Source organism: Bombina bombina, chromosome 1, assembly GCF_027579735.1.
Source record: "Bombina bombina isolate aBomBom1 chromosome 1, aBomBom1.pri, whole genome shotgun sequence".
Taxonomy (NCBI): domain Eukaryota; kingdom Metazoa; phylum Chordata; class Amphibia; order Anura; family Bombinatoridae; genus Bombina; species Bombina bombina.
The window spans coordinates 56,251,497-56,278,779 of NC_069499.1; the positions used below are offsets into that span (position 1 = coordinate 56,251,497).

A 27,283-nucleotide genomic window follows, 5' to 3' on the forward strand; every position below is an offset into this window, starting at 1 on the left:
AGTGCATTATTGCTCCTTCAACAAAGGATACCAAGAAAATGAAGCAAATTAGATAATAGAAGTAAATTGGAAAGGTAATTAACATTGTATTCTCTGAATCATGAAAGAAAATAAATGGGTTTCATGCTCCTTTAAATGTACAGATTGATTAAAGGGACACTGAACTCAAATGTTTTCTTTCATGATTAAGATAGAGCATGCAATTTTAAGCAACTTTCTAATTTACTCGTTATCAAATTTTCTTAATTCTCTTGGTATGTTTCTTTGAAAAGCAAGAATGTTTAGATGCCGGCCCATTTCTGGTGAAGAACCTGGGTTGTCCTTGCAGATTGGACAGCACCAATAAACAAGTGCTGTCCATGGTTCTGAACCAAACATTTGCTGGCTTCTTAGCTTAGATTCTTTCTTTTTCAAATAAGGATAGCAAGAGAATGAAGAAAATTTGCTAATAGGAGTAAATTAGAAAGTTGCTTAAAATTGCATTCTCTATCTGAATCATGAAAGAAACAGTGTCCCTTTAAATTATCTGTTACACTTACATTATTTATTTCTTATTATTTTTTGGTAATTGTCAAGATCTCATGTGTTTATTGCATGGCAGATTGGAAGAGAGTAATTTTTCCTGAATGTTTTTGCTGCCCAATTTCAGTATTTTTACTTACATATATATATATATATATATATATATATATATATATATATATATATATATATATATATATATATTTCCCACTGCTAGTGGCTAAATGTTTTTCTAAGAGACTCTTTAGAATAGTTTCTAGGTGGTTAACTGGTTAATGGATTGATTTTAAAACATAGAGCGTTAACTGGCTGCAGATATCAGGATTATTCTTATTGTCTAACCTAACTGCCCTTTGTTGCTATTAGAAGATTTGGCATTTGCTTGATAGACAGATTTTAGAGCAAGCTTGGATGTAGGCATTCCAATGCAAATGTCATATTGCACAGCACTGACCTACAGAGAGCTTTATCGGTATGTGGGGGAAGTTTGTTGTATGTAAATATGGGATACGACAAAGCTCTAAGAGTTCTTTTTAAAAAGCAGATACAAATGATCTGTGACTTGTTATTTCTTCACAGTCGCACCACACAGTGAGGTAGCTGCTAAAGACTCTGTGTCTTTAAATGCAGCGAAGGATGCAGCGGTTGGAATGGTGGGGGGTGTGAGCAGTGGAGGGGGGACACAGCTTTAAATACAGAGAGGGGAGATAACCAAGAAGAGAAATTGAAAGGAAGAATGGAGAGAGGAAATAGGAAAAGGAAGATGGGGAATATAAGATAGATCGTAGACAGAGAACATACAGAGCAACTAGGAAGTAACAGACCAAATAAAAAGGAAGAAATGAAATAAAAGCTTTTAGCAGCAGAAGAGGATCTGTAAAGATAAAGAGAGGCACAGAATTTTGAGCTTAACATTTTAGTCTGTGCTATGTTGCTGTTAGAAGCTCATTTCCTGGATTTTCTGTGACCCCCATGTTAGGACTGGCCATTTGGGCTGAATACTGGATTGTAAGCAGCTGAGAGTGGTGTTACATGCAGAAACTGTAACCCAGCAGCAGGCTGCAACTGGGAAACTCATTACCATGGAGAAAGAATTGTCACCCCGACAGAAAGAGTTAATTCGGGAAAGCTGGCAAATAGTGAGCCAGGACCAGCTACATCATGGCACTGTGCTGTTTACCAGGTGAGACTGGCATCAAAGAGGTCCTACAAGTACCCCATTATTTACTAGTATAGAGTGTGGCACCATTATGTTCAACAGGTTATAAACTGGCACCATTTTGTTTGCCTGGAAAAAGAATTGCACTGGTTTTCAACAGGTTAGGCACTGGCATGGGGCAGACAGGTAAGTGACCAGTACTATTTTATTTAGTAGGTTAAAGTGCAGTACTGTTCTATATATTAGCACCATAATGATTAACCAATGGGCAGCAGTCACCAATATGATTGTTCAGTAAAACTGGCACTGAGCTATTTACAAGATAATGCCACTTTACTTTTAAGCTGGTGAAAACCTTATTTACCAGGTAAGAAGCTGTGCTGTGTAACACATGAAAGGCTCACAGTACCGTTCAGTAGTTCACTCCATTCTTTGTCAGTGTGCTGTAGACTTGGTATTGTACTGGCACTATGGTGGGCAACAGGTTAGAGACCAAAACACCCAACATATGAGAGCTGTTATATAGGGAAAGCACTGGTACCATATAAGATACGTGGTTAGAAACTTGTGCGCTGCTCAGAAGGTGGGAGGATGGCATGCTCTGGCATATGGGTAACTGCTCAGTAATTCTTAAACGTAGCTAGAAGGGAACAAATGATGGTTCTCACTGTGCATATAAGCAATTGAGCACCTAATGCCATTGTACTGCTCCATTAATAAGCATAACATATGTGTTTAGCAGTAAGTTCTGCCCCTCTATAGTGACGCATTCTATAAACTATCCCTATATGGGGGTTAAGATGTCTCTTTGTCAGTGTTTGATCTCTATAGGTCTGTCGGAAATGTTGGAGACTTCATGGGTATATCTGTTTCTGGTAATCTCGCAGGCCTGGCTCTGTCTCTTTGGTAATATCTCCCTGGTCCTGCTACCATATGTGGGTATATAGCTCTGAGTCTCTCTATAAAACACTTTTAGAACCTACAGTCTCTTTCTGGGCATCAAATATTGTACATTGTTCTTTCTTTGCTGGGAATCCTGTCTTAAAGGTCTCTGACATGTTTTTTTCTCTTTCTCAGGCTGTTTGAGTTGGAGCCAGAGCTAGTCTTCCTCTTTCAGTACAACTCTGCACAGTTCTCTGAAGTTCAGAAATGTTTGCACTCTCCAGAATTCATGGAGCACATCCGCAAAGTGAGTGTGTGATTCCAAATGTGCATAATTAGTGTGAGATCACATGTGCACAATGTGTGACAAAGTAAGATGTACAACCTGATTTGAGGAGACTCAGGAGAGCCATGGGCATTTGTTAATTAGCTGTGTCAATCAGAATGACCACAAAATGACATACAGCAGCCAGTCATCAACACACACACCATCACATACAGCAGCCAGTCATCAACACACACAGCATCACATACAGCAGCCAGTCATCAACACACACAGCATCACATACAGCAGACAGTCAGTAACACACACAGCATCACATACAGCAGACAGTCAGTAACACACACAACATCACATACACCAGACAGTCAGTAACACACACAGCATCACATACAGCAGACAGTCAGTAACACACAACATCACATACAGCAGACAGTCAGTAACACACACAACATCACATACAGCAGAGAGTAGACTATACACAACATCACATACAGCAGACTGTAAGCAACACACACAGCATCACATACAGCAGACAGTAAGCAGCACATACATCACATACATCAGACAATAAGCAACACACACAGCATCACATACAGCAGACAGTAAGCAACACACACACAGCATCACATACAGCAGACAGTAAGTAATACACACACAGCATCACATAAGCAGACAGTAAGCAACACACACAGCATCACATACAGCAGTCAGTAACCAACACACACACAGCATCATATACAGCAGACAGTAAGCAACACATACATCATCACATACAGCAGACAGTAAGCAGCACATACATCACATACAGCAGACAATAAGAAACACACACAGCATCACATACAGCAGACAGTAAGCAACACACACACAGCATCACATACAGGAGACAGTAAGCAACACACACAACATCACATACAGCAGCCAGTAAGCAACACACACATACAATATTACATACAGCAGAGAGTTAACTACACAAAACATCACATACAGTAGACAGTAAGCAACACACACAAAATCACATACAGCAGACAGTAAGCTACACACAGCATCACATACAGCAGACAGTAAGCAACACACACAGCATCACATACAGCAGACAGTAAGCAACACACACACAGCAGACAGTAGGCAACACACACAGCATCACATACAGCAGACAGTAATCAACACACATGCAGCATCACATACAGCAGACTGTAAGCAACACACACACAGCATCACATACAGCAGACAGTAAGCAACACACACAGCATTACATACAGCAGATAGTAAGCAACACACACAGCATCACATACAGCAGACATTAAGCAAGACACACAGCATCACATACATCAGACAGTAAACTACACACAGCATCACATACAGCAGACAGTAAGCAACACTCACACACCATCACATAAGCAGACAGTAAGCAACACACACAGCATCACATACAGCAGTCAGCAACACACACAACATCACATGCAGCAGACAGTAAACTACACACAGCATCACATACAGCAGACAGTAAAAAACACACACACTGCATCACATACAGCAGACAGTAAGCAACACACACTGCATAACATACAGCAGACAGTAAGCAACACACACACAGCATCACATACAGCAGACCGTAAGCAACACACACACAGCATCAGATACAGCAGACAGTAAGCAACACACACACAGCAGACAGTAAGCAACATGCAGCATCACATACAACAGACTGTAAGCAACACACACACAGCATCACATACAGCAGACAGTAAGCAACACACACAGCATCACATACAGCAGATAGTAAGCAACACACACAGCATCACATACAGCAGACATTAAGCAACACACACAGCATCACATAAGCAGACAGTAAGCAACACACACAGCATCACATACAGCAGTCAGTAACCAACACACACACAGCATCATATACAGCAGACAGTAAGCAACACATACATCATCACATACAGCAGACAGTAAGCAGCACATACATCACATACAGCAGACAATAAGAAACACACACAGCATCACATACAGCAGACAGTAAGCAACACACACACAGCATCACATACAGGAGACAGTAAGCAACACACACAACATCACATACAGCAGCCAGTAAGCAACACACACATACAATATTACATACAGCAGAGAGTTAACTACACAAAACATCACATACAGTAGACAGTAAGCAACACACACAAAATCACATACAGCAGACAGTAAGCTATACACAGCATCACATACAGCAGACAGTAAGCAACACACACACAGCAGACAGTAAGCAACACACACACAGCAGACAGTAGGCAACACACACAGCATCACATACAGCAGACAGTAATCAACACACATGCAGCATCACATACAGCAGACTGTAAGCAACACACACACAGCATCACATACAGCAGACAGTAAGCAACACACACAGCATCACATACAGCAGATAGTAAGCAACACACACAGCATCACATACAGCAGACATTAAGCAAGACACACAGCATCACATACAGCAGACAGTAAACTACACACAGCATCACATACAGCAGACAGTAAGCAACACTCACACACCATCACATAAGCAGACAGTAAGCAACACACACAGCATCACATACAGCAGCCAGCAACACACACAACATCACATGCAGCAGACAGTAAACTACACACAGCATCACATACAGCAGACAGTAAAAAACACACACACTGCATAACATACAGCAGACAGTAAGCAACACACACACATCATCACATACAGTAGACCGTAAGCAACACATACACAGCATCAGATACAGCAGACAGTAAGCAACACACACACAGCAGACAGTAAGCAACATGCAGCATCACATACAACAGACTGTAAGCAACACACACACAGCATCACATACAGCAGACAGTAAGCAACACACACAGCATCACATACAGCAGATAGTAAGCAACACACACAGCATCACATACAGCAGACATTAAGCAACACACACAGCATCACATACAGCAGACAGTAAACTACACACAACATCACATACAGCAGACATTAAGCAACACTCACACAGCATCACATAAGCAGATAGTAAGCAACAAACACCACATCACATACAGCAGTCAGTAACCAACACACACACAGCATCATATACAGCAGACAGTAAGCAACACTAAGCAACACACACAACATCACATACAGCAGACAGTCAGCAACACACACAGCATCACATACAGCAGACAGTAAGCAACATACACACACAGTATCATATACAGCAGACAGTAAGCAACACACACAGCATCACATACAGCAGACTGTAAGCAACACACACAACATCACATACAGCAGACAGTAAGCAACACACACAGCATCACATACAGCAGTCAGCAACACACACAACATCACACGCAGCAGACAGTAAACTACACACAGCATCACATACAGCAGACAGTAAACAACACACACACTGCATCACATACAGCAGACAGTAAGCAACACACACTGCATAACATACAGCATACAGTAAGCAACACACACAGCATCACATACAGCAGACAGTAAACTACACACAGCATCACATAAGCAGACAGTAAGCAACACACACAGCATCACATACAGCAGTCAGTAACCAACACACACACAGCATCATATACAGCAGACAGTAAGCAACACATACATCATCACATACAGCAGACAGTAAGCAGCACATACATCACATACAGCAGACAATAAGAAACACACACAGCATCACATACAGCAGACAGTAAGCAACACACACACAGCATCACATACAGGAGACAGTAAGCAACACACACAACATCACATACAGCAGCCAGTAAGCAACACACACATACAATATTACATACAGCAGAGAGTTAACTACACAAAACATCACATACAGTAGACAGTAAGCAACACACACAAAATTACATACAGCAGACAGTAAACTACACACAGTATCACATACAGCAGACAGTAAGCAACACACACACAGCATCACATACAGCAGACAGTAAGCAACACACACACAGCAGACAGTAGGCAACACACACAGCATCACATACAGCAGACAGTAATCAACACACATGCAGCATCACATACAGCAGACTGTAAGCAACACACACACAGCATCACATACAGCAGACAGTAAGCAACACACACAGCATCACATACAGCAGACATTAAGCAACACACACAGCATCACATACAGCAGACAGTAAACAACACACACACTGCATCACATACAGCAGACAGTAAGCAACTCACACTGCATAACATACAGCAGACACTAAGCAACACACACAGCATCACATACAGCAGACAGTAAACTACACACAGCATCACATAAGCAGACAGTAAGCAACACACACAGCATCACATACAGCAGTCAGTAACCAACACACACACAGCATCATATACAGCAGACAGTAAGCAACACATACATCATCACATACAGCAGACAGTAAGCAGCACATACATCACATACAGCAGACAATAAGAAACACACACAGCATCACATACAGCAGACAGTAAGCAACACACACACAGCATCACATACAGGAGACAGTAAGCAACACACACAACATCACATGCAGCAGCCAGTAAGCAACACACACATACAATATTACATACAGCAGAGAGTTAACTACACAAAACATCACATACAGTAGACAGTAAGCAACACACACAGCATCACATACAGCAGATAGTAAGCAACACACACAGCATCACATACAGCAGACATTAAGCAACACACACAGCATCACATAAGCAGACAGTAAGCAACACACACAGCATCACATACAGCAGTCAGTAACCAACACACACACAGCATCATATACAGCAGACAGTAAGCAACACATACATCATCACATACAGCAGACAGTAAGCAGCACATACATCACATACAGCAGACAATAAGAAACACACACAGCATCACATACAGCAGACAGTAAGCAACACACACACAGCATCACATACAGCAGCCAGTAAGCAACACACACATACAATATTACATACAGCAGAGAGTTAACTACACAAAACATCACATACAGTAGACAGTAAGCAACACACACAAAATCACATACAGCAGACAGTAAGCTACACACAGCATCACATACAGCAGACAGTAAGCAACACACACACAGCAGACAGTAAGCAACACACACACAGCAGACAGTAGGCAACACACACAGCATCACATACAGCAGACAGTAATCAACACACATGCAGCATCACATACAGCAGACTGTAAGCAACACACACACAGCATCACATACAGCAGACAGTAAGCAACACACACAGCATCACATACAGCAGATAGTAAGCAACACACACAGCATCACATACAGCAGACATTAAGCAAGACACACAGCATCACATACAGCAGACAGTAAACTACACACAGCATCACATACAGCAGACAGTAAGCAACACTCACACACCATCACATAAGCAGACAGTAAGCAACACACACAGCATCACATACAGCAGCCAGCAACACACACAACATCACATGCAGCAGACAGTAAACTACACACAGCATCACATACAGCAGACAGTAAAAAAACACACACTGCATCACATACAGCAGACAGTAAGCAACACACACTGCATAACATACAGCAGACAGTAAGCAACACACACACAGCATCACATACAGCAGACCGTAAGCAACACACACACAGCATCAGATACAGCAGACAGTAAGCAACACACACACAGCAGACAGTAAGCAACATGCAGCATCACATACAACAGACTGTAAGCAACACACACACAGCATCACATACAGCAGACAGTAAGCAACACACACAGCATCACATACAGCAGATAGTAAGCAACACACACAGCATCACATACAGCAGACATTAAGCAACACACACAGCATCACATACAGCAGACAGTAAACTACACACAACATCACATACAGCAGACATTAAGCAACACTCACACAGCATCACATAAGCAGATAGTAAGCAACACACACCACATCACATACAGCAGTCAGTAACCAACACACACACAGCATCATATACAGCAGACAGTAAGCAACACTAAGCAACACACACAACATCACATACAGCAGACAGTCAGCAACACGCACAGCATCACATACAGCAGACAGTAAGCAACATACACACACAGTATCATATACAGCAGACAGTAAGCAACACACACAGCATCACATACAGCAGACTGTAAGCAACACACACAACATCACATACAGCAGACAGTAAGCAACACACACAGCATCACATACAGCAGTCAGCAACACACACAACATCACACGCAGCAGACAGTAAACTACACACAGCATCACATACAGCAGACAGTAAACAACACACACACTGCATCACATACAGCAGACAGTAAGCAACACACACTGCATAACATACAGCAGACAGTAAGCAGCACACACAGCATCACATACAGCAGACAGTAAACTACACACAGCATCACATAAGCAGACAGTAAGCAACACACACAGCATCGCATACAGCAGTCAGTAACCAACACACACACAGCATCATATACAGCAGACAGTAAGCAACACATACATCATCACATACAGCAGACAGTAAGCAGCACATACATCACATACAGCAGACAATAAGAAACACACACAGCATCACATACAGCAGACAGTAAGCAACACACACACAGCATCACATACAGGAGACAGTAAGCAACACACACAACATCACATACAGCAGCCAGTAAGCAACACACACATACAATATTACATACAGCAGAGAGTTAACTACACAAAACATCACATACAGTAGACAGTAAGCAACACACACAAAATCACATACAGCAGACAGTAAACTACACACAGTATCACATACAGCAGACAGTAAGCAACACACACACAGCATCACATACAGCAGACAGTAAGCAACACACACACAGCAGACAGTAGGCAACACACACAGCATCACATACAGCAGACAGTAATCAACACACATGCAGCATCACATACAGCAGACTGTAAGCAACACACACACAGCATCACATACAGCAGACAGTAAGCAACACACACAGCATCACATACAGCAGACATTAAGCAACACACACAGCATCACATACAGCAGACAGTAAACAACACACACACTGCATCACATACAGCAGACAGTAAGCAACTCACACTGCATAACATACAGCAGACACTAAGCAACACACACAGCATCACATACAGCAGACAGTAAACTACACACAGCATCACATAAGCAGACAGTAAGCAACACACACAGCATCACATACAGCAGTCAGTAACCAACACACACACAGCATCATATACAGCAGACAGTAAGCAACACATACATCATCACATACAGCAGACAGTAAGCAGCACATACATCACATACAGCAGACAATAAGAAACACACACAGCATCACATACAGCAGACAGTAAGCAACACACATACAGCATCACATACAGGAGACAGTAAGCAACACACACAACATCACATGCAGCAGCCAGTAAGCAACACACACATACAATATTACATACAGCAGAGAGTTAACTACACAAAACATCACATACAGTAGACAGTAAGCAACACACACAAAATCACATACAGCAGACAGTAAGCTACACACAGCATCACATACAGCAGACAGTAAGCAACACACACAGCATCACATACAGCAGACAGTAAGCAACACACACACAGCAGACAGTAGGCAACACACACAGCATCACATACAGCAGACAGTAATCAACACACATGCAGCATCACATACAGCAGACTGTCAGCAACACACACACAGCATCACCTACAGCAGACAGTAAGCAACACACACAGCATCACATACAGCAGATAGTAAGCAACACACACAGCATCACATACAGCAGACATTAAGCAAGACACACAGCATCACATACAGCAGACAGTAAACTACACACAGCATCACATACAGCAGACAGTAAGCAACACTCACACACCATCACATAAGCAGACAGTAAGCAACACACACAGCATCACATACAGCAGCCAGCAACACACACAACATCACATGCAACAGACAGTAAACTACACACAGCATCACATACAGCAGACAGTAAAAAACACACACACTGCATCACATACAGCAGACCGTAAGCAACACACACACAGCATCACATACAGCAGACCGTAAGCAACACACACACACAGCATCAGATACAGCAGACAGTAAGCAACACACACACAGCAGACAGTAAGCAACATGCAGCATCACATACAACAGACTGTAAGCAACACACATACAGCATCACATACAGCAGACAGTAAGCAACACACACAGCATCACATACAGCAGACCGTAAGCAACACACACACACAGCATCAGATACAGCAGACAGTAAGCAACACACACAGCAGACAGTAAGCAACATGCAGCATCACATACAACAGACTGTAAGCAACACACATACAGCATCACATACAGCAGACAGTAAGCAACACACACAGCATCACATACAGCAGATAGTAAGCAACACACACAGCATCACATACAGCAGACATTAAGCAACACACACAGCATCACATACAGCAGACAGTAAACTACACACAACATCACATACAGCAGACATTAAGCAACACTCACACAGCATCACATAAGCAGATAGTAAGCAACACACACCGCATCACATACAGCAGTCAGTAACCAACACACACACAGCATCATATACAGCAGACAGTAAGCAACACACACATCATCACATACAGCAGACAGTCAGCAACACGCACAGCATCACATACAGCAGACAGTAAGCAACACACACAGCATCACATACAGCAGACTGTAAGCAACACACACAACATCACATACAGCAGACAGTAAGCAACACACACAGCATCACATACAGCAGTCAGCAACACACACAACATCACACGCAGCAGAAGTAAACTACACACAGCATCACATACAGCAGACAGTAAACAACACACACACTGCATCACATACAGCAGACAGTAAGCAACACACACTGCATAACATACAGCAGACAGTAAGCAACACACACAGCATCACATACAGCAGACAGTAAACTACACACAGCATCACATAAGCAGACAGTAAGCAACACACACAGCATCACATACAGCAGTCAGTAACCAACACACACACAGCATCATATACAGCAGACAGTAAGCAACACATACAATATCACATACAGCAGACAGTAAGCAGCACATACATCACATACAGCAGACAATAAGAAACACACACAGCATCACATACAGCAGACAGTAAGCAACACACACACAGCATCACATACAGGAGACAGTAAGCAACACACACAACATCACATACAGCAGCCAGTAAGCAACACACACATACAATATTACATACAGCAGAGAGTTAACTACACAAAACATCACATACAGTAGACAGTAAGCAACACACACAAAATCACATACAGCAGACAGTAAACTACACACAGTATCACATACAGCAGACAGTAAGCAACACACACACAGCATCACATACAGCAGACAGTAAGCAACACACACACAGCAGACAGTAGGCAACACACACAGCATCACATACAGCAGACAGTAATCAACACACATGCAGCATCACATACAGCAGACTGTAAGCAACACACACACAGCATCACATACAGCAGACAGTAAGCAACACACACAGCATCACATACAGCAGATAGTAAGCAACACACACAGCATCACATACAGCAGACATTAAGCAACACACACAGCATCACATACAGCAGACAATAAACTACACACAGCATCACATACAGCAGACAGTAAGCAACACTCATACACCATCACATAAGCAGATAGTAAGCAACACACATAGCATCACATACAGCAGTCAGTAACCAACACGCACACAGCATCATATACAGCAGACAGTAAGCAACACACACAACATCACATACAGCAGACATTCAGCAACACACACAGCATCACATACAGCAGACAGTAAGCAACACACACAGCATCATATACAGCAGACAGTAAGCAACACACACAGCATCACATACAGCAGACTGTAAGCAACACACACAACATCACATACAGCAGACAGTAAGCAACACACACAGCATCACATACAGCAGTCAGCAACACACACAACATCACATGCAGCAGACAGTAAACTACACACAGCATCACATACAGCAGACAGTAAGCAACACACACAGCATCACATACAGCAGTCAGCACCACACACAACATCACATGCAGCAGACAGTAAACTACACACAGCATCACATACAGCAGACAGTAAACAACACACACACTGCATCACATACAGCAGACAGTAAGCAACACACACTGCATAACATACAGCAGACAGTAAGCAACACACACAGCATCACATACAGCAGACAGTAAGCAACACACACACAGCATCACATACAGCAGACAGTAAGCAACACACACACAGCAGACAGTAGGCAACCCACACAGCATCACATACAGCAGACAGTAATCAACACACATGCAGCATCACATACAGCAGACTGTAAGCAACACACACACAGCATCACATACAGCAGACAGTAAGCAACACATACAGCATCACATACAGCAGATAGTAAGCAACACACACAGCATCACATACAGCAGACATTAAGCATCACACACAGTATCATATACAGCAGACAGTAAACTACACACAGCATCACATACAGCAGACAGTAAGCAACACTCACACAGCATCACATAAGCAGACAGTAAGCAACACACACAGCATCACATACAGCAGACAGTAAGCAACACACATACTGCATCACATACAGCAGACAGTAAGCAACACACACACTGCATCACATACAGCAGACAGTAAGCAACACACACAGCATCACATACAGCAGACAGTAAGCAACACACACAGCATCATATACAGCAGACTGTAAGCAACATACACACAGCATCACATACAGCAGACAGTAAGCAACACACACACACAGCATCACATACAGCAGACAGTAAGCTACACAAACACAGCATCAAATACAGAAGACTGTAAGCAACACACACACAGCATCACATACAGCAGACTGTAAGCAACATACACAGCATCGCAAACAGCAGACAGTAAGCAACACACACAGCATCACATACAGCAGACTGTAAGCAACATACACAGAGCATCACATAGTGCAGCCAATTAGCAGCACACACAGAATCACAGCAGACAGTAAACACACATATACAGCATTACATACAGCAGACAGTAAGTAATACACAGCATCACACACTGCAGCCAATTAGCAGGACACAAACAGCATCACACATAGCAGCCAGCCAGCAATACACAAAGCATCATACACACAAGGTTGCTAGGTGTCCAGTATTTAACCGGACAGTTTATTATTTTAGCAGGCAACCCTACACACAACAGGATACAACATCAGATATAGCAGCCAGTCAGCAACACTCACAATATCACACAGCAGACAGTCAGCAACACTCACAGCATCACATACAGCAGTCAGTTACCAGCACTCACAGCATCACACACAGCAGTCAGTCACCAGCACTCACAGCATCACACACAGTAGCCAGTCAGCAGCACTCACATAATCACACACAGCAGCCAGTCAGCAACACTCACAACATCACACAGCAGACAGTCAGCAACACTCACAACATAAGATACAGCAGCCAGTCACCAGCACTTACAAGATCACACACAGCAGCCAGTCAGCAACACTCACAACATCACACAGCAGACAGTCAGCAACACTCACAACATCACATACAGCAGCCAGTCACCAGCACTCACAAGATTACACACAGCAGCCAGTCAGCAACACTCACAACATCACACACAGCAGCCAGTCAGCAGCACTCACATAATCACACAAAGCAGCAAGTCAACAACACTCATATAATCACATACAGCAGCCAATCAGCAACACTCACATAATTACATACTGCAGCTAGTCAGCGACAATCACAACATCACATATAGCAGCCAGTCAGCGGCACTCACATAATCACATACAGCAGCCAGTCAGCAAAACTTACATAATCACATACAGCAGCCAGTCAGCAACACTCACATAATCACATACAGCAGCCAGTCAGCAACACTCACATAATCACATATAGCAGTCAGTCAGCAACACTCACATAATCACATACAGCAGTCAGTCAGCGACACTCACGACATCACATACAGCAGTCAGTCAGCGACACTCACGACATCACATACAGCAGCCAATCAGCAGCATGCAGACATATAGTGCCTTACCCGGCAGATAGACAACAGCACATTCGTAGTCATTGTTGTAATTAATATTAGCTTCACTTGTAACTCTCCAACAGATCCTGCAGCTGTATATGGGGAAAGTGGACACAATTTACAGACTGGACATGAATAAGCAGATTGAGAGACCTCTAGAGAGTTTACAGTCTAAGCCATATACAGTTGTCAGTCAACAAAATAGTATGATATCCTGTCACAAGTCAGCAAAATAAATACCAGGATACTTAATTATGTACAGTAGGTAAAGGGACAGTCAATGTAAAATTGTTTGTTGTTTAAAAATAGACAATTATATTAATACATTTTTTACCTTGTATCTAAGCCTCTGCAGACTGCCCCTTATCTCAGTTATTTTGACAGAGTTGTATTTTAGCCAATCAGTGCTGACTCATAAATAACTCCACTGGAGTGAGCACAATGCTATCTATATGGCACACATAAACTAGCGTTGTCTGGCTGTGCAAAGCTAATAAAATGTACTGAGATAAGAGGCGGCCTGCAGGAGCTTAGAAAAAGGCAGAAGTTTAGAGGTTATAAAGTATATTCATATAACAATTTTTGTTATGCAAATTTGGGGAATAGGTAGTAAAGGTGTTGTCTATTTCTTTCCTATGACATGGAGAGTCCACAAAGTCATTCCAATTACTAGTGGGATATTTAATCATGGCCAGCAGGAGGAGGCAAAGAGCACCCCAGCAAAGCGGTTAAGTGTAACTGCCTTACCCATAACCCCCAGTCATTCTCTTTGCCTCTGTCAATGGAGGTTGTGCGAAGTTGGTGTCTGAAGGTTTGAATCCTTTTATTGGTACTTTTCTCTGCAAGCAAGGATGTGGGGCTATGCTGTGTCCATGTTAATCTCTTTATTAAGAGTAATGGTGACTTTGCTTTATGTGGAGGTTGTCTTTGCTTTGTTTCTAACATTATTGCTACCCCTTTGATAGAAAGCCAGGGTTGATTACTCTGCTCATTCTTTATCTACAGGTCCCTGTTGGCGGTCAAGTGAGGCTATCAGACCTGCAGCTGCTGTGCCTGCTCCGCAGCAGAATTTTCCTGAGGGTAAATCCTTTCATTTATATTTCTTAGGAGAAAGAGGAAAATTCAGGGAGGACCAACTAGTACCCTCAGAAAGTAATTCATCTTTTTTATATATCCACTGTGGGATATTTGTGGCTGAGCCGATTTTTTGGCTTTATGCTTGTAAGAAGGGAATTTGCCGCTTCCATTGCCGGTGCAGATCTAGCTAAGCCCAGGCTTTATGGGTATGGGATTAGGCTTTGTGGATAAGCTAAGATTCCCCTTCTCTTTCCCTTTACGGTCCGTTTTTCACGAATATTTAATGTGTCTATGGCGCACTGTATGTATTTACTACTTCCCTCTTTGTCTAGGGTGCACAGTATTTAATTCCTAATTCCCTCTTTTGATTAGAGGGTTCGAGTATTTTTATGGCACAGTAAAATAGCACCCTATGGCCTAGATTTAGAGTTTGGCGGTAGCCGTCAAAACCAGCATTAGAGGCTCCTAACGCTGGTTTTAGGCTACCGCCGGTATTTGGAGTCAGTCAGGAAAGGGTCTAACGCTCACTTTCCAGCCGCGACTTTTCCATACCGCAGATCCCCTTACGTCTAGATTTAGAGTCGTGGCTGAAGTGAGCGTTAGAAATCTAACGACAAAACTCCAGCCGCAGAAAAAAGTCAGTAGTTAAGAGCTTTCTGGGCAAACGCCGGTTTATAAAGCTCTTAACTACTGTGCTCTAAAGTACACTAACACCCATAAACTACCTATGTACCCCTAAACTGAGGCCCCACCACATCGCCGCCACTCTATAAAAATTTTTTAACCCCTAATCTTCCGCTCCGTACACTGCCGCCATCTACGTTATCCCTATGTACCCCTAATCTGCTGCCCCTAACACCGCCAACCCCTATATTATATTTATTAACCCCTAATCTGCCCCCCACAACGTAGCCGCCAGCTACCTACACTTATTAACCCCTAATCTGCCGTCCGCACGCCACCGCCAGCTACATTATAGCTATGTACCCCTAATCTGCTGCCACTAACACCGCCGACCCCTATATTATATTAATTAACCCCTAATCTGCCCCCCACAACGTCGCCTCCACCTGCCTACACTTATTAACCCCTAATCTGCCGAGCGGACCGCACCACTATTATAATAAAGTTAGTAACCCCTAATCCGCCTCACTCCCGCCTCAATAACCCTATAATAAATAGTATTAACCCCTAATCTGCCGATCGGAGCTCACCGCTACTCTAATAAATTATTTAACCCCTAAAGCTAATTTTAACCCTAACCCTAACACCCCCCTAAGTTAAATATAATTTTATTCTAACTAAATAAATTAACTCTTATTAAATAAATTATTCCTATTTAAATCTAAATACTTACCTGTAAAATAAACCCTAATATAGCTACAATATAAATTATAATTATATTGTAGCTATTTTAGGATTAATATTTATTTTACAGGCAACTTTGTATTTATTTTAACCAGGTACAATAGCTATTAAATAGTTAAAATAATTACAAAATTACCTGTAAAATAAATCCTAACTTAAGTTACAATTAAACCTAACACTACACTATCAATAAATTAATTAAATACAATATCTACAATTATCTACAATTAAACCTAACACTACACTATCAATAAATTAATTAAATACAATATCTACAAATAAATAAAATGAAATAAACTAACTAAAGTACAAAAAATAAAAAAGAACTAAGTTACAAAAAATAAAAAAATATTTACAGACATTAGAAAAATATTACAACAATTTTAAACTAATTACACCTACTCTAAGCCCCCTAATAAAATAACAAAGCCCCCCAAAATAAAAAAATGCCCTACCCTATTCTAAATTAAAAAAGTTCAAAGCTCTTTTACCTTACCAGCCCTGAACAGGGCCCTTTGCGGGGCATGCCCCAAAGAATTCAGCTCTTTTGCCTGTAAAAAAAACACATACAATACCCCCCCCCAACATTACAACCCACCACCCACATACCCCTAATCTAACCCAAACTCCCCTTAAATAAACCTAACACTAAGCCCCTGAAGATCTTCCTACCTTATCTTCACCATACCAGGTTCACCGATCGGTCCTCGGAAGTCTTGATCCAAGCCCAAGCGGGGGGCTGAAGAGTGACGTCCATCCTCGGGCTGAAGTCTGGATCCAAGCGGCGGCTGAAGAAATCCATCATCGGGCTGAAGTCGGAAGTCCATCATCGGGATGAAGTCTTCTATCAAGCCGCATCTTCAATCTACTTTCTTCTGGAGCGGAGCGGAGCCATCTTCTTCCAAGCCGACGCGGAACATCCTCTTCAAGCGACGCCTACTCGCCGAATGACGGTTCCTTTAAATGACGTCATCCAAGATGGCGTCCCTCGAATTCCGATTGGCTGATAGGATTCTATCAGCCAATCGGAATTAAGGTAGGAATATTCTGATTGGCTGATGGAATCAGCCAATCAGATTCAAGTTCAATCCGATTGGCTGATTGGATTGAATCAGCCAATCAGATTGAGCTCGCATTCTATTGGCTGTTCCGATCAGCCAATAGAATGCGAGCTCAATCTGATTGGCTGATTGGATCAGCCAATCGGATTGAACTTGAATCTGATTGGCTGATTCCATCAGCCAATCAGAATATTCCTACCTTAATTCTGATTGGCTGATAGAATCCTATCAGCCAATCGGAATTCGAGGGACGCCATCTTGGAGTAGGCATCGCTTGAAGAGGATGTTCCGTGTCGGCTTGGAAGAAGATGGCTCCGCTCCAGAAGAAAGAAGATTGAAGATGCGGCTTGATAGAAGACTTCATCCCGATGATGGACTTCCGACTTCAGCCCGATGATGGATTTCTTCAGCCGCCGCTTGGATCCAGACTTCAGCCCGAGGATGGACGTCACTCTTCAGCCCCCCGCTTGGGCTTGGATCAAGACTTCCGAGGACCGATCGGTGAACCTGGTATGGTGAAGATAAGGTTGGAAGATCTTCAGGGGCTTAGTGTTAGGTTTATTTAAGGGGGGTTTGGGTTAGATTAGGGGTATGTGGGTGGTGGGTTGTAATGTTGGGGGGGGGGTATTGTATGTGTTTTTTTTACAGGCAAAAGAGCTGAATTCTTTGGGGCATGCCCCGCAAAGGGCCCTGTTCAGGGCTGGTAAGGTAAAAGAGCTTTGAACTTTTTTAATTTAGAATAGGGTAGGGAAATTTTTTTATTTTGGGGGGCTTTGTTATTTTATTAGGGGGCTTAGAGTAGGTGTAATTAGTTTAAAATTGTTGTAATATTTTTCTAATGTTTGTAAATATTTTTTTATTTTTTGTAACTTAGTTCTTTTTTATTTTTTGTACTTTAGTTAGTTTATTTCACTGTATTTATTTGTAGATATTGTATTTAATTAATTTATTGATAGTGTAGTGTTAGGTTAATTGTAGGTAATTGTAGGTAGTTTATTTAATTAATTTATTGATAGTGTAGTGTTAGGTTTAATTGTAGATAATTGTAGATATTGTATTTAATTAATTTATTGATAGTGTAGTGTTAGGTTTAATTGTAGATAATTGTAGATATTGTATTTAATTAATTTATTGATAGGGTAGTGTTAGGTTTAATTGTAACTTAGGTTAGGATTTATTTTACAGGTAATTTTGTAATTATTTTAACTAGGTAACTATTAAATAGTTCTTAACTATTTAATAGCTATTGTACCTGGTTAAAATAAATACAAAGTTGCCTGTAAAATAAATATTAATCCTAAAATAGCTATAATATAATTATAATTTATATTGTAGCTATATTAGGGTTTATTTTACAGGTAAGTATTTAGATTTAAATAGGAATAATTTATTTAATAAGAGTTAATTTATTTCGTTAGAATAAAATTATATTTAACTTAGGGGGGTGTTAGGGTTAGGGTTAAAATTAGCTTTAGGGGTTAAATAATTTATTAGAGTAGTGGTGAGCTCCGATCGGCAGATTAGGGGTTAATACTTGAAGTTAGGTGTCGGCGATGTTAGGGAGGGCAGATTAGGGGTTAATACTATTTATTATAGGGTTATTGAGGCGGGAGTGAGGCGGATTAGGGGTTAATAACTTTATTATAATAGCGGTGCGGTCCGCTCGGCAGATTAGGGGTTAATAAGTGTAGGCAGGTGGAGGCGACGTTGTGGGGGGCAGATTAGAGGTTAATAAATATAATATAGGGGTCGGCGGTGTTAGGGGCAGCAGATTAGGGGTACATAGCTATAATGTAGCTGGCGGCGGCGTGCGGACGGCAGATTAGGGGTTAATAAGTGTAGGTAGCTGGCGGCGACGTTGTGGGGGGCAGATTAGGGGTTAATACTATTTATTATAGGGTTATTGAGGCGGATTAGGGGGTTAATAGCTTTATTATAGTAGCGGCGGCGTGCGGACGGCAGATTAGGGGTTAATAAGTGTAGGCAGGTGGAGGCGACGTTGTGGGGGGCAGATTAGGGGTTAATAAATATAATATAGGGGTCGGCGGTGTTAGGGGCAGCAGATTAGGGGTACATAGGGATAATGTAAGTAGCGGCGGTTTACGGAGCGGCAGATTAGGGGTTAATAATAATATGCAGGGGTCAGCGACAGCGGGGGCGGCAGAATAGGGGTTAATAAGTGTAAGGTTAGGGGTGTTTAGACTCGGGGTACATGTTAGAGTGTTAGGTGCAGACGTAGGAAGTGTTTCCCCATAGCAAACAATGGGGCTGCGTTAGGAGCTGAACACGGCTTTTTTGCAGGTGTTAGGTTTTTTTTCAGCTCAAACAGCCCCATTGTTTTCTATGGGGGAATCGTGCACGAGCACGTTTTTGAAGCTGGCCGCGTCCGTAAGCACCGATGGTATCGAGAGTTGAAGTTGCGTTAAATATGCTCTACGCTACTTTTTTGGAGCCTAACGCAGGCATTCTGTGAACTCTCAATACCAGCGGTATTTAAAAGGTGCGGCCAGAAAAAAGCACGCGTAGCTAACGCACCCCTTTGGCCGCAGAACTCTAAATCTAGGCGTATGTTTGCTATATAGGCTATGGCCGTTGGTGCCTGTTATATGTCATCAGGCTGTTATGCCTGTCAGACTTTCTCCTTATTGTGACAGGTATTTTATTACATCCCGTTCCGGAGTTGACCACCATAGTAAACGGATGCTTGCCACAGCTTGTCAATTGTGCTGTGGGACGCTTAGTAACTTTTGAGCAGTTTATATATAACTTTTTCCTGCTCCTCTCAGGATCTGCTGCCAGTGTTCTGTTGAGAACTCCAATCTGTCGAAAACTCCAATCTGATATCACTTCCAGTATTTCCATACATCTGATTGGTCTGTGAGTGAACCCCCCCCCCGTTGTAAACCTTATTCCCCAAGGTTTACTTGGGGTGTATGCCAAAGGGTCTGCGGTGGCCCCCTAGACAGAGGCAAAACAGATATTAAAATAAAAGAGTCACCGGAAGTGACGTCAGAATGGAGTTTTTGACGAATTGGGGTTCTCGACAGAACACCGGCGTATAGACGCCATTTTGGATCTGATCGCTAGTACGATCTGAGCGCGCGTTTTAGCTGATGCTTTTATCTATAGCGTTTTTTTCAGCAGTAATGGCATCTCCTGCTGCTAGGTTCTGCAGCTTACGCGCCGAGTATTCCCTAGAAGGTAATCTTCTTTAGGAGTTTAAGATGTCCCCTTGTATTATTTACTCATGGGCTTGTTTCTGTATGGTGGGGTTAATGTCCCTTCTGCGACGTTTCTCTCACTTTATATTTAATTAGCGCCTATAAATTGGTCTTAATAGGCTTTAGCAAAATGGCAATTTACAGCGTGAATCTGTTATTAATTCACCTTTTTGCCTGTATCTGCTCTAAATTGAGGACTCCTCCCTCTTTTAGTGTTTAAGAGTGCGTACTGGTGTTTTCCCTATATCAATGCATGTTAGGGGAACAATATACTCAGAGTCTTTCCTATTGCCGGTAGCAACTTATGTGAATAGGAATACTGTTATTTGTTTGTTTGTCACTTTTTATTGGAGAGTATTCGCTATGTGAACATTCCTACTGGATGTATAGGCTGATCCTAATTTCATGAACAAATTAGGTCTTAAAGGGACATGAAACCCAAAATGTTTCTTTCATGATTCAGATACAGAATACAATTTTAAACAACTTTTAAATTTACTTCTATTATTTAATTTGCTTCCTTCTCTTGGTATCCTTTGCTGAAAGGTTTATCTTGGCAAGCTCAGGAGTAGCAGAGCACCTAGGTTCTAGCTGTTGATTGGTGGTTGCATAAATATATATATATATGCATATATATATGTTTAGTTAGAAACCATTAGTGCATTGCTGCACCTTCAACAAATGATACCAAGATAATTAAACAAATTAGATAATAAAAGTAAATTAGAAAGTTGTTTTAAATTGTATTCTCTATCTGAATCATGAAAGAAAAAATGTGGGTTTCATGTCCCTTTAAGTCACTTAGGCGAGCTCTGATCCTGTGGCGTCTCTGTGGACTTTAGGGTCCTTTATGTTTACTCCTAGTCTTGCTTGAGATTGTACAGCAAGGGAGTTAAAATTACATTTTCTTCTTTTCAAGACATATATTTATTTCCTGTTCTAAGAATACCTGTTAATCAGTTATTCCTTGGTATTCGGAGCCATCTTGTGGTGCTTTGATGTTATTACATCTATGATTAAAGGGACACTGAACCCAAATTTTTTCTTTTGTGAATCAGATAGAGCATTATATTTTAAGCAACTTTCTAATTTACTCCTATAATCAAATTGTCTTCATTCTCTTGGTATCTTTATTTGAAATGCAAGAATGTAAGTTTAGATGCCGGCCCATTTTTGGTGAACAACCTGGGTTGCTCTTGCTGATTGGTGGATAAATTCATCCACCAATAAAAAAAGTGCTGTCCAGAGACTGAACTAAAAAAACCCTTAGATGCCTTCTTTTTCAAATAAAGATAGCAAGAGAACGAAGAAAAAATGATAATAGGAGTAAATTAGAAAGTTGCTTAAAATTGCATGCTCTATCTGAATCACAAAAGAAAAAATTTGGGTTCAGTGTCCCTTTAATTTTCAACATCTGAGTGGAATTTTTCCTAGTTGTCTATGGAATATATAAAGGGGAGAATTTATAAATCACTAGATATGCTCTCTAGTGGCTCAGTAGCCATTCTCTGAAATACAACATAAGAGACCAGAGTTTTCAAAACCCCATAGGGGCATATCAAATTCCTGGATTAAGACTCATTAACTGAGTCTAATAGGGTTAATAGGACCTTTAACATGCATCTTTGATGGTCCCCTAATGTATTCAGGCACACGTTCTTTGGAAAATGTTGTATGTCACCTTGTGGTGTCTAATGTTTTCTGTACCTTTTTATTTTACTGTTTCTACATTGCTGTAAGTAGGTTGCTCTTACAAGGCCCTTCCAAGGGCTAGATGATTTCTATATAATTTTTCTCTTTTTCAATGAAGAATTTCTACAATTTGGAACATGTATCTCCAAATTATTTAGTGTTCTTTAAACACATATATAATTTTTCCCATCTCAGGGAAGGAATTGTTAATATTCGTGACATGTATTGTTCATGTTCCATTCCAAATTACAAGAGAAAGACTCTGTTTGGACCTGGTCTGGCAGAGATCATTTCAGAGATTACAGGTGGAAACTGATCTTTCCTACTTCAGGACAAGAATAATAGACCTAGAGGTCATCAAACTTCTAATTTTCGTTCCTTTAGTATCTTTACGGGACAAAAGTCCTCCTTTTATTTTTCCTCTTCCAAACCAGATCAACACAGATCTTCTTGGTAATCCAACCAGCCCTGGAACAAGGGAAAACAAAACAAGAAGTCTTCTACTGATTCTAAATCAGCATGAAGGTTCCGCCCCCGATTCCAGTGTGGATCAGTTGGGGGACAGGCTCTCTCTTTTTCGACTAGCCTGGATACGCGATATCCCAGTCCCTTGAGCAGTGGACATAGTATCACAGGGTTACAGAATGGGATTCAAGTTTTGCCCTCCCAGGGGCAGATTTCTCCTGTCTAGACTTTCCGACCTGCAATTAGGATGTACAATCGTTTCATAGACGATTTGCTGTTTGTTTGGGACAGTGAAAGATACTCGGTAGATGAATTTATGCAATATTTGGGTCAGAACGAATTCAATTTGCGTTTTACATATGAAACAGACAAACAAAGAATCCATTATTTAGATGTAGAGCTCAGGGGGTGGCAATCAGGTGAAATTACATCTGAAGTGTACAGAAAATTTATTTCAGGAAACAGTATACTGCATGCCCAGAGTTGCCATCCCAAACAAGTACCATATTCTGTGGCCAAGGGACAGTTCATACGTCTCAAAAGGAACTGTACCCGAGCAAAAGACTATAAATTTCATGCCGATGCATTGCAGGATAGATTGAAAGAAAGGGGATATAGTGTTAGAGTTCTCAAAAAAGCCAGGAATGAAGTAGAAAAAATAAAAAGAGAATCCCTTTTGAGAGATCGTATAAAACCCAATAGTCAATCTGAGTGCAAATTGACATTTGTTACGGACTATTCAGAACAATACCACACCATCTGAAATATAATTCGGGGACACTTTAAATTGTTGGCAGCTGATGATGGTTTAGCTGATGCAGTCAGTAAGGGCTGCAGATTTTCGTATCGAAGAAATAAATCGATGGGTAGCATTTTGTCTCCCTCACAACTTAAAAAACCTGCTCCAGCTATACAATCATCTTGGCTTAGACATAGGGGCACATACAGATGTGGGAATACCCAATGTAAGGCGTGTGAACATGTCCATATAGGCTCATCTTTCCAGTCCTGTACAACAGGGGAAAGATTTGAAGTGGCAGCCTGTGTGAACTGTAGATCTACCTATTGCATCTATCTTGTATGGTGCACAGTTTGTAACCTTCAATATATAGGTTTAACAACAAGGGAGGTACGTTCACGGATACGTGAACATTTATCAACCATCAGAGTTGGTAAAAGCAGCACCCCCATAGTAAATCATTTTGTTAATACACATAATAAAGATTGCGCAAGCTTTAGCTGGATGATAATTGAGAAAGTCCAGGCCCGGGGGAGGGGTGGAGACAAGTTCCAGATTTTATCCAGGCAGGAGATGTACTGGATATTCAGACTTCAGACCAAGGTACCCTTTGGTCTGAACTCTGAATATGACTTTATCAACCATTGGAATTGATCTTATCATCCGCCTATCCCCCGGGTCCCTTCAACAAATAATTATTGTCACCTTCATAAACCAATTATTGTCACTCTTATGTATCCCAGCCCCATGTATCTTTGCTCTATATTAACTGATAGCACTGATGTGTATTGAAGAGTACCCTTAATTATACTTGATGATAAAAGCCACATGTTTAAGATATATTAAGTTACACCTAAAAGCATATATTTTCTATATTTCTTATATTCCCTTTGTTCCTCAGTTTCTCTTCTTTTCTTATCTTATCTTATCATTCCTTATCTAAGGCCCTGTAGAGTACAAATGTCATATCCCCAGTATTTGATAATATACAAAAAACTAATTAGGCAGTTTAGTTCCTTTAAATGGGATTCCAGTTAAACATTTTTGGAAGTACTTTTTCTCCAATTTTTATATCTATTTTTGTACCTATATTTATATCCATTTACCCATCAGTATGGGCCATCTCAAATCATTTATGAGGGTAGAAACTATGCTATGTATTAACAAGGTTGGAAAATAATGTTTGAAGACATAGAATTTAAGATATTGTTGAAGTGCATATTTCACATTGTAAGGATTAAAGTATATATTCTATCACATTGTTTAATGAAGGAAAAAAGTATATTATGTAATGTACCTTTAAAGCCCTAATTGATGTTTAAAATTTCCACCAATCAAATCCCAGTGTGGGGTTTTTAAACCATAGTGTGTGTATGGTGTTTTAGGACTATGAGTACGGCGCAAGCCGAAACATGTTAGTCTATTTTTTTCTCCAGTAGGGCATGTACCCTCCATGTTTTAATTATATTTAAATAAAGAGACTTTTATTTTTATCACAGCAACTGACTATTTGTTTATTTTAGACTTTCCTCAACCCAAATAAAGAAGGAGGCCTTCTAAAACTGTGTAAAGGACCTATACTCTCTGGTAGTTATTGTTCTTGTCCCTCTAGCAGAACAGGGTCTAGGATTCTATTCAAATCTGAGGTTTGCCTTTCTGGACAAGCACTTCCAATTTGTTGTTCTTCCATTCGGGTTGGCCACGGCTCCCAAAATATTCACAAATGAATATTCACAAATGTTCTGGGGGCTCTATTGGCTGTGATCAGATCCCAGGGAATTGCTGTGGTGCCTTATCTAGACGACATGTTGGTTTAGACGTCGTCTTTTCAACTAGCCCTATCTCATACAGAGAGGTTGTTGTCTTTTCTATGTTCCCATGGGTGGAAGGTAAAGTTAGAGCAAAATTTCTCTTGGTCCATCTACCAAAGTATGTTTCCTAGGGACTATAATAGATTCCCTGTCCATGAAGTTTTTTCTGACGGAGGTCAGAAGAGACACAAGATCTTGCTTCCTGCCTTTCTCTCCAGTCTGCTTTTCGTCCATTTGTGGCCCAATGCATGGAGGTGATTGGTCTTATGGTGGCATCCATGGATATCATCCCTTTTGCTCGGTTCCATATATGACCGCGGCAGTTTTGTATGCTCTGTCAATGGAACGGAGATCATTCAGATTTATCTCAGAAGATAATTCTGGACCCTCTAACATGAGACTCTCTCTCGTGGTGGGTGTCACAGGAACATCTGTCTCGGAGCACTTGCTTTCTGAGACCTTCCTGGGAAATTGTGACTACGGCGCCAGCCTGTCAAGCTGGGGAGCTGTTTGGGGCCCTCTAAAGACTCAGGGCCTGTGGTCTCGGGAAGAGTCCTCTATTCCCATAAACATCTTGGAGTTGAGAGCTATCTTCAATGCCCTATTAGTGTGGCCTCAACTGTCGGTCCGGTTTATAAGATTTCAATCGGACAACATCACCTCAGTGGCTTACATCAACCACTAGGGAGGGACTTGGAGTTCCTTAGCCATGAAGGAGGTGACTTGAATTCTGCAGTGGGCGGAAGCCCACGATTGTCTCCTATTTGCCATCCACATTCCAGGAGTGGACAACTGGGAAGCAGATTTTCTGAGCAGACAGACCTTTTATCCCGGGAA

General features: G+C 41.4%; 1 protein-coding gene across 2 annotated transcripts in view; it reads left to right on the forward strand.

Annotated features, from left to right (window-relative positions):
- The first annotated feature begins 1,054 nt into the window (after window positions 1-1,054).
- Window positions 1,055-27,283, forward strand: part of NGB (neuroglobin) — an 80,137-nt gene continuing 53,908 nt past the window's right edge. The window contains exons 1-3 of one of the 2 annotated variants that reach the window (XM_053697371.1): window positions 1,055-1,705; window positions 2,759-2,870; window positions 16,018-16,092. In XM_053697371.1, coding sequence (XP_053553346.1) covers window positions 1,605-1,705; window positions 2,759-2,870; window positions 16,018-16,092 — 288 coding nt within the window. In that variant the 5' untranslated portion in view covers window positions 1,055-1,604. The remainder of the gene's footprint in view (window positions 1,706-2,758; window positions 2,871-16,017; window positions 16,093-27,283) is intronic. The other variant, XM_053697372.1, reaches the window with a different exon arrangement.